A 10,487-nucleotide genomic window follows, 5' to 3' on the forward strand; every position below is an offset into this window, starting at 1 on the left:
TTCTTTCTCTGGGATTTTTTTTTTTTTTAAGATGAGTAATGCTGAGTTCTGGCTAGTTTTTAGAGTTAGAACTTAAAATTTCGTGTGTCAGTAATGAAGTGTGAATAAAGCTACCGTACTTCTTTTAGTGAAGAGAATGTTTTAAGTTGGTTCCATCATCTTTTTGATCTACTCTAGACCTTCTAGCTCACTAACCCCCAAATAATATAGTTCTGGAGATGTCCAACTCTGGTGGAGTTTGCTTCGATGTTAGCTGTGCCCATGCCAAGATCACATGTAATTAACAAAAACCTGTACCATTCTCCACGCCCACAACTCTAGCTTACTACAATTAGTGTTGAATTTTCTAAGTGTCAATTTTTGTTTCTCTATTAGAACCCCACAGAAGAAATGAAAAAAAAAAAAGAATTTTTGTGACTTTGGAAAAAGATATGTACACAAATATTCTTCACCAATGAATGTAAGGTTTAAATAAACTTGTGACATTTTATTGGGAGTTTCCTTTTTTACATTTTTGTCATTTCTTTGCATGCAAATAAAGATACACTGGTGAAACTTTCAAAGACCAAAGTCTTCCTCAATTTTCCTTGCTTCTTTTGATGTTCATACTAGTGATTCCACTACCTTGAAAAGCTGTGTAATTTAAATGGGATAATGCTATACAAAGTGAAGGAAGTTTATTAGAAAACGAAAGGTAATCCATGAAATGCATTTTTTTGTCCTCAATGGTAAGAGGATACAGTCAAAATAAACGTTTTATGTCCTTTGTCTCAAGGCTCAATGCAAGTAGAAATGTGCTTGGAATCCTTGGATGGAGAGAGAAAAAGATAAGGGTAGACTGTCATCTCCGCTACGGTTTAGTTTCTCAGAAGGAAGGTGATGTTGTTAAGCATGTATGACAGTTCTGGTTACAGTCTGGTGAAGAAAGGCTCTTCTGTGGTCTGGCCTCTCAGTTCACCTTTTTCTTTTGGAATCTGTTGAGGGCTTTCATAGCCAAGGTTGACGTAGACTCCATTTTTGCCATCGTCGGAATAGTCTGTCCTGTTTGTGGGAGGCCAGGTTGAGTCTTCTGCCAACTTTTTTTGCCAATTCCTATACTGACTTTTAGAGTAGAATCCAAATTCTTTCTTGATCAACAGCCAGAGCTCTCGATTTTGAAGGATAGCATCCTGGAAATTCAGGTGGAAAAAAAACTATCAAATCTTCATCTGTTTCCCCCAGACAGCCAGTTTGCTTAAAACCACACCCTGTTTGCCCAAGCCTGCCTCGAAAATGTGTTTATTATTGCAGCTCTCAGCAGCTTCTGCCTGCTACCTCCAGGAAGTCCGGCAGCTTCCCTAGAATCTTCTTTAGACTAGTGTGGGCTGTGTTCATAGAGATCTGAACGCTACCATGTTCATTGCCACAGATTTCTTGGTTAAATCCTGGCTAGTAATTCGCTTAAAATTATTTTACTGCCAGACTGAAATGATAACAATGTACTCAAAATCAAGAAGAGAAAAAAAAAAATCACCGTTAGTCCTGCTACTGCCACCTGCCCTATAGAAAATGCCAAATAAATGTTTGTTGGATAAATAGATAAATCTTAGAAATCAAATGGTGTTTTTACCCTTTTTTTGAGTTCTCTTTTATTCTTTGTCCACATGCACACACAATTTTTACACATTTGTAACAATAGGGTTGGTAACATTTTGTATTCTGCTTTTGTTTTTACTGGCTCCAAAATATCACATAATATACATTATGTGATATGCAATTTGTATGTTGTTACAGTCTTCTTAATAATAATTTTAATGACTATAGTATTTATTCAAATTGCTGTTCAACCATTTATTTTTGAACACTTAAATGGAGTCTGATATTTTGTCATTGTATGTAATAGTATGATGAATACCTTCATACACGTAGATTTTTTCTCTTGTATTTAAGAATATAGTTTCAAAAAATGGAATATCTGAGTTAGAGGGTATGAAAAATTTTATGCTCATTGTATACCTTATAAAATTACTTTCCAAAGGGTTTATATCGATTTTCACTGGTCAAATCACTTGTACAATTTTAGCAGGCCTTTTAAAGTTCAGTATGACACAGTTGAGATTTGAGGAACTAAGAGACTCCTAGATAAGTCTGAAAAAATAAAAGCATTTCTCAAATTATTCTTCCTCGAGTGAGAAAGTTTTTTTTTTTTTTTAATGTATCCGCCATATTCCTCAGTTCTAATTTCGGAAAACCCCATAAAGATACTAGCGTACATTTTGAAAATTTTGGTTGTTTCCTTTTTCCAAGAAACTTAAGTGAATCTTTTTTTTTAAAAAAAAAGAAAAAAGAAACATCTAAAACGCTGCCTTAAGAAAATAGCACTCGAGGCTTGTACTGAGTAGGTAAAGTCACTTAGCGAGTGACATTGAATAGAAAAGAAAAGCTACAGGGGAAGACTCCAAGGGTAGGAATTGATTAGAATGAACAATAGCTTCCCTTCTCTGTTAATCAGGAAAGCCTTCCTAAGACAGTTCTGCTGCGCTTCACTCTGACAGGTCTCACCGAACTCTCCAGATGGAGGGTCATCTAGTCTAGTCTCTAATAGATTATGGAAAATGCTAGAAAAGTACAATAGAACGCTTTCATGTAAGGCAAAATTAAAATCAATTTGATGCTTTGCTTTCTATCTTGAAGATACTAAGAGCATTTCTGGAGCCCTGGTGGCCTAGTGGTTAAGAGCTCGGCTGCTAACCAAGAGGTTGGCAGTTCAAATCCACCAGCCGCTCCTTAGAAACCCTATGGGGCAGTTCTAGTCTGTCCTATAGGGTTGCTATGAGTCGGAATCGACTCAACAGCGGTGCGTTTTTGGTGTAGAAGCATTTCTATGTAGCCTTCAAAGAATTTTAAATCATCAAGGAACTTCTGCCAAAAAGAAAATGTGTAGTTTTTAAGGACTGAAGTGGTTGCTTTAAAAAATGGACATCTTTTTGGGAATGAGACCTTTATTTGTTTATCCTCCCAGAAAGATAGTAAGAGCCATGCAGAAATTACTTTACCTCTACAAAGAAGGCCACACAGAATTGAATGAGGGCTGCCACCAAAATCAAAACCCTCCATGATGTGATAGTTGGGATGAACTGTGGAAACAGAAGTACCACCATATAAATCATACCTTACAATTCAAATAAATACATAGTAATATCTTATTGAATGTCTGTAAGAATTTTTTGAACTTGGAAGGTGGACATTACTTTCTCCACTTTCCAGATGAGACAACTGAAGGCCAATGCCTTGACCGGGGACTCAAAGCCAACAAATAAATGGCAGAGCCATGACTGACGGGAGAACTGACTGCCTCTTGGTTTGTATTCCCTCAACCACCTGACAATGGCTGTGGAATAATCATGCCCTGGGTTGCAGATAACAGCAGAGAGGACACTTTGGAGCCAATGTGTCTCTCTTCAGTTTTATCTTTTCAGTCAGAGAGAAGAGGGTATAAGATTAAATCATTCATGAATACTATTATTTCTAAGTCTCCCAAAGCAAAATCTGCTTGGAATTCTCTCTGGCTCTCTTTCAGTGAAATTGACACATGGGTGGAACATAAGGGGGACAGAGGTACAAGTTTATTTTGATTGAAGCTAGTACACAATTTCTGAACAAATGTTCCAAGCCCTAAATCTAATAGCTTGATGAAAGTTAAGCAAACCCAACTCAACCCGTCTTAAGGATTAAAGGGTACACGATGACCATGAACTACAATTACTTAATAAGTATGAGAGCCAGAACTTCCCATGGCTGCATCGATAGCAAGAGGACAGTTACACAGCCCCGTTTTGGCTTTCTAGGGTAGAATATGGATGACTGTGTATGTGTGGGATTGGGCTCCCTTGAGGACTAAAACCACAGACTCTCTATAGTGTCTAAATGCTCACCGTCGATACTCATCCCTATTCTGATAGGGGTTATTTCAAAGTAATGCTTTGTCATTTTTTCCCCATGTAGGGCAGCCTTTATCAGAGCTGTGAAACACAGCAGGTTGGGTGGAAGGATTATTAGGGGATGGTGTAAAACATGGTAATGAGTTAGATTATAGTAGAAAGCCGGGCCCTTCCCTCACAGCAGCCACCACCCCGATTCAGGAGAGCTCTTCTTCATCGCTAAGCCTGGAAGTCTCTTGTCTCACTAATCTGTAAGTATGTGCCTATGTGATTGTCTTCCCTATCATGTTCTGAACTACTTGAGAACAATGATGGCATCTCACTCATCTTTGTAATGTTGTTAGTTGCCATCAAGTCAATTCCAGCTCATGGTGATGCCATGTGTAACAATGACAGTTAATTTTATGTGTCAACTTTACTAAGCTATGGTTCCCAGTAGTTTGGCCAAACACTTGTCTAGCTGCTGTTTCATAATGTAATGTAATGATATAATCACTTTCCATAATGTGATCTAATGTAATGTAGTCAATCAATCAGTTGAAAAGGGAGTTTCCTTAGGGTGTATTCTGCCTGCAGACAATAAATAGGTACGTTGGCAGAACTTGCTCTCACTCTTCAGTTTGCACTCTGTCACCTGACCTGTGCATCTTGGGACACAAGCCTGCAAGAGTCTCCAGCCTGCCACCTGATTTTGGACTTGTCAGCTCCCACAATCATGTAAGCCAAATCTCTCTCTCTCTCTTTATACACACACACACACACACACACATGAATATGCACACACACACACATTACTGGTTCTGTTCCTCTAGAGAACCCTAAGACATTCATCTTAGTGCCAAGCACACTCTGGAGCCCCATAATGTTTGATAAATGAATGAATGGTTCAGGTTTTCATTTCCTAACTATTTCTCTCTCCACAGCCTCTCTGCTCTCACCTGTAGACTTCCTGCCACCATATAATTAATCTGCCTTAAATACTCTGCCAAAAAGCCTGCTCAAATATCTTCAATGACTCCCTGTTGCTCTAGGCATAAAAATCCAAATTCCACTGGGTGGTTTTGTCAATCCATGCCTTTACACTGCATTTTTTTTTCCTCACACTGCTTCTGTTTTAACCAGTCTTCTGGGAGTTCTTTGAAACAAACTTTGCTTTTGATTTTTATCTCTGCCACCCTACATTCTTTTGCATTTCCAAGACAAAAGAGACCCTTTTAGCCCTCTCTGCTCCTGTGTAGACTGTTCTCCTTGTTGGGAATATCCTGACCTATCAAATCTGGCCAATCCTTCAGGATCATGAAGCTTCCTGGGACAGCTGAGGCCACAGGGGAGCTCCTCCATCCTAGTCCTTCCCAGTTCTCTCCATCTGCATGTCCCCTTTAAGCAGGGATGAACTTAGGTGGCCATGCCATCCTTTCACTTTGGCATGGCTTGTCTTGGTAACAAAACTATGGCTTAGCAGTCAGGACTCAATCCTTCTTTCATTTTTCCCACAATGATGGGTCCAATAATGGGTTCTAAACTTCTTGATAGATTTAATGTTGACCCAGTGTGCCCTGGATCAGATGATGTCCCTGAAATAAAACTCCTTACACTTGATGTCTGATAGACAGAAGATAATTGCCCTAGAAGTCTGCCTTTTCTTTCCTCTGACAATTAAGTTATGAAGAATTTCTATTATATGTTTAAGAAAACTAAACTTAGAGAATTAATTATTGCATTAATATATTGATTTTATTGTACTACTATAAGATGGCAGAATAAAGAATCCAAACATAACACATCAGGTGTGAGCAAGATATACGAACCCAACTGATAGTACTAATAATATGAAAACAATCAGAGGCTAGCATTTGTGAGATCCAGAAATGTTATTTGCCCTTCTAGTAAAAGCAAACCTGATGGTGCAATGGTTAAGCACTCAGCTACTAACTGAAAGATCAGCGGTTCGAATCCACCAGTGGCTCTATGGGAGAAAAGACCTAATGATCTTCTCCCGTAAAGATTACAGCCTAGGGAACCTCATGGGGCAGTTCTACTCTGCCTTATAGGGTTGCTATGAGCTGGAATTGACTGTACAGTTCACAATAACAACAGTAAATGGGAATCCAAGAAAAAAACAAAGCCATTACTATCGAGTCGATCCTGACTCATAGCGACCCTATAAGACAGAGTAGAACTGCCCCATAGAGTTTCCAAGGAGCAGCTGGTGGATTGGAACTGCGGATCTTTTGGTTAGCAGCCGAGCTGTGAATGGCAATAGCCTTACAATATTTAGTGGTCAGAGAGAATATGGTAATAACTGGTTTGCAAATTACAATGCAAATAGGATCCCATTACACAAGTGAGCCACTCCAGATGTGCAAACGGATACCACTCACCTCCATTCCACGGTATATGTCTTGAAAATCAGAAAACAAAATGAAAATCGTGAGGCTCAGGGCAGATAGCAGCAGAAATGAGAAGATGTCTGAGGAAACACAAAACAATTATTTTTAAATTCTAAAAGAATGTTTCATATAATTTGGCACACGTTGCAGAATCAATTATCTGTTGGGCAAATACTGGAAGCATCTTCAGAAGTTTTGATATACCCTCATGTGTTGTAAAATATGTTCTAATGCTGATAAGAAAACCAAAAAGACCAAACCCATTGCCATCGAGTCGATTCTGACTCATAGCGACCCTATAGGACAAAGTAGAGCTGCCCCATAGGGTTTCCAAGGAGCGGTTGGTGGATTCGAACTGCCGACCTATTGTTTAGCAGCCGAGCTCTTAACCACTGTGCCACCCGGGCTCCTATAAGATAAAGGTAGTATCTTAAAATCTTTTTTGGGGGAAAGCTGGGTATAGAAGGTTGTTAATCAAATTTATTATAATAACCTCCACAGAGGAGTTCACTCACCTGAAGATTCCTGGGGGCGGGGACATACTGGAGTGACCAGCCCATCTAAATGATCACTGGTGTACTATCACTGCCATGTCTAGTGAGTCATACGTGCGTGGATAAACACTTAAGTCCTCTTGCTAGCACCTCACTCTTCTTCGTTGCCAACAAAACACAGTCCACGACTCTTCCATTGGCATTCAAGGCCTTCTACAATCTGGTCCCGGTCGCCTTTCTAAACTGATCCCTGACTGCTCTCCTGTACGTGCTTCAGTGAAGCTAAACCGCAATACCTGTTCCTTCCACAGGGGCCCAACTGTTCCCAGCTTCTGCGCTACACGTAATAGCCTGTGTAGAAGACTTTCTTCCTCCCTGTCTTGGCATGTTGCAATTTTTCTTAACTTAAAAAGCTAAATTCAAATAACATTTTCTCTTTAAAGACCCCATAGTCCTCCCTTATAATGCTTTATTGCATACGGGATATATCACACCCTGCTTTGCCATCATTTTTAAGTATGTATCAGCTAGACAATATCCACTTGAAAATGACTTTGTATCTGGTTCTCTGGGACTCTGAATTAAAGGAGAAAAGGAGAAGCTAGTATACTCAACTGCTGGGTTCTTTATTTCCAACCTGCCCGGATTGCTTTACTTATGGGGGCTGAACTTCCCAGGATGCAATGTGCCAATGTCATTGTTCATATCCCCCAACTGTATCCTTCAGAGCTTTCAGCAGAGTATTCTGGAGATGGTGCCCTGTAACTGTTTTTTTGATAGGATTATCTCCTTGAGAAATAAAACAGTAATATTTAATCAGTGTTGCTACGAGATGTATGCGTCTATCCTCAAAAGTTATCAAAACAACAAACTAGATTTTCTCTTATACTCTCTCTACCTCATTTAATCCAGTGTTGGTTGTCTTCTGATATCCCAGCTCTGTGTAGGTCTAAACCAACGAGAAATCTGAGGTGATGGCCCCCCCACAGCAGGTCCTATTTTTGAAGCCAGCAGAGTTTTATACTGTTACCCTTGAGCACCTACACCCGCCCTCATATTCATCCATGTATCACTTTATGCAAACAACGGGAGGCAACAGGGAGTTCCTGGGTGGTGCAAGCGGTTAACACACTCAACTGCTAACCCAAATGTTGGAAGTTTGAGTCCACCCAGAGGCACCTTGGAGGAAAGGCCAGGAGATCTGCTTTTGAAAAAGTAGCCATTGAAAACCCTATGGAGCACAGTTCTACTCTGACACACGTGAGGCTACCATGAGTCAGGATTGGCTCCACGGCAACTGGTTAGAGGCAGCAGGCTTTTCCCAAGGAGACTAGCCAGGCTTGCTTGGGAGTGTGTGAGGCAGAGAGAAGAAGAGCTGGCAGTGCAGCTGCCGAAATACTGCTTTTTTGTTGTGCTTTAAGTGAAAGTTTACAATTCAAGTTAGTCTCTCATACAAAAATTTATACATACATTGTTATGTGACCCTAGTTGCTCTCCCTGTACTGTGACAGCACACTCTCCCTTTCCTCCCCAGATTTCCCATGTCCATTCAGCCAGCTCCTGTCCCTTTCTGCCTTCTCATCTACCCTCTGGACAGGAGCCGCCAGTTTAGTCTCTTGTATCTACCTGAACTAAGAAGCACAGTCTTCACGAATATCATTTTATGTCCCATAGTCCAGTCTAATCTTTGTCTGAAGAGTTGGCCTCAGGAATGGTTTTAGTTTTGGGCTAACAGAAAGCCTGGGGACCGTGTCTTCTGGGGTCTCTCCAGTCTCAGTCAAACCATTAAGTCTGGTCTTTTTACTAGAATTTGAGTTCTGCACCCCACTTTTCTCCTGTGCCTTCAGGGACTCCCTATTACGTTCCCTGTCAGGGCAGTAAAAATATCGCATTTTAACGCAAATAACATGCACCCTCTACGTTTTGCTTGCCGTCTGCTCTCTCTGTGGCAAGGTATTTTCATAAGCGTGTCATGCCAATTTTTTTTACACCTATGTGTAAAAAAAAAACAATTGGCATAGTGGCACTTACAAAAATACCCTGAGGTGGGAGGGAGTGGCTATTGCTGTTAAAAAATTAGCATAGGAGTTCCGGCAAAATGGCGCTCTAGGCAGAAGCACCACGACATCCCTCTACAGCAAAGATCCAAAAAACTAAGCCAAACGGAGAAAACAACAATCCTGAAACCCTAAAACATCAAATGAAGAGATAAAGAACTCAGCCAAGCACCAAATGGAGAGAGAAAACTGACAGAGAATGGAGAGCAAGGAGAGATTCATGCAGAGGTCCCCTACCAGCTAACGCAGCGCGGATCCGCCATCTTGGACTCCTATCAGAGATCAGCAAACAGGGGGTACGAGAAAGCAGCTTCACGGAGCTTCCAGCGGGAGACAAAACAACCGGTAATTTGCAATATACGCTTTCCCACCCCCCACCCTTCTTCACCCCACTCGGCCTCCTCTGCTGCCCGTGGCCACAATCTCTTGTCCGGGAAACACCGGCTGCTTGGATTCCACACACCCAAACGGGCTGGCCCTCTGAGTGCCATTTGTTGGCTGCTGGTGTTGCTTTTTTTTTCTGCTTCTTTTGATTTCTTCCTTACCTCTCACCACCTCCCCCTCCTTTCGCTCAAATACCTGCCATCTTTGCTTCTTCCTGAGGGGCTGTGGCACTCCATTTGAGTGTGGAGCTGCTTCCCGGTCTGGGCTGCTGCACTGATGGGATCCCAGGGCTTTTGTTTGTTTGTTTGTTTTAAATTTTTTGTTTGTTTTCTTTTCCTTTTCTTGAGTTGGGAGCCCTTTCTGGCCAGGCGATGCTGCGGGGCAAGGAGACTACCCCCTTGGCTTGCACAGACGTGCAGAGGGATCCCTGAGGACATTTCTAGTTTTGTTTTCTTTCTGTTTTTGGGGGGGCTTTTCTTGTTCTCTTCTTATTTAATTTGTTTTGTTTTCTTTTCCCTCTTTTTCCCTTTTTGTCTTTCTTCATTACTTAGTTTCTCGTCTCTCTATATCTTCCTTCTCCTTCTGTTCCCTGAATACCTGGCGTTGTATACCTCTATGACTTCTAGCCAGGCTGTACTGCAACACCTGAGAGCGACTTCCCCAGACCTCATAGCTGCACCGCTGGGATCCCTGGGAAATTTATGCTTCTTTAACCTTTCCGATTTTTATTTATTCATTCTTTTCTTTTCTTCCTGTTCCCCTTTCTGTTTTTCTCCATTTCATAGTCTCTCCTCTCTCCACTCCAATGGCAAGCTCCCCTAGCATTCTTTTTTGTTTGTTTGTATGTTTTTGGCTCCTGTTCCTCTCTCCTCTCTCCCATATCCATCTTAGCTCTACACATAACAATCTGCCTGCTACATCCTGCCTACCTGCACCGTGTGCTTGACATCACATCACCAAGCAGCACAGGCATGGCCTACTGCAACCTGCCCTGCACTGATTACTGACCCCCCTTGGTGGCTGTAGTGAGTGCCACAGACAACCTATCCCAGTAACTCCTCTTCAACTAGACCTGCCCTGCTGTACCATATCTGAGTGACTGACCCTGCCAATTGGAGGAGGAGGCGAAAGGTATTGTGCCCACAACGAGCAAACAACAAAGAGCACACAGTCCGCCTGCTCAAGCATAGTCAAATTTTTTTAAAAAAGAGACAAAACAAACAAATCTACAATCAATAACTA

At 41.3% G+C, this 10,487-nt stretch overlaps 1 protein-coding gene across 1 annotated transcript in view; it reads right to left on the bottom strand.

The window, feature by feature from the left end:
- Positions 1 to 815: 815 nt before the first annotated feature.
- The window catches only part of ATP13A5 (ATPase 13A5), a 133,310-nt gene continuing 123,638 nt past the window's right edge, over positions 816 to 10,487 (bottom strand). Inside the window, exons 24-26 of the mRNA XM_012554729.2 lie at positions 6,302 to 6,390; positions 3,036 to 3,116; positions 816 to 1,169 (exon numbers count right to left, since the gene is read on the bottom strand). Of these exons, the coding sequence (XP_012410183.1) occupies positions 909 to 1,169; positions 3,036 to 3,116; positions 6,302 to 6,390 (431 nt within the window). The 3' untranslated portion in view covers positions 816 to 908. The remainder of the gene's footprint in view (positions 1,170 to 3,035; positions 3,117 to 6,301; positions 6,391 to 10,487) is intronic.

Source organism: Trichechus manatus, unplaced genomic scaffold (assembly GCF_000243295.1).
Source record: "Trichechus manatus latirostris isolate Lorelei unplaced genomic scaffold, TriManLat1.0 scaffold00026, whole genome shotgun sequence".
Taxonomy (NCBI): domain Eukaryota; kingdom Metazoa; phylum Chordata; class Mammalia; order Sirenia; family Trichechidae; genus Trichechus; species Trichechus manatus.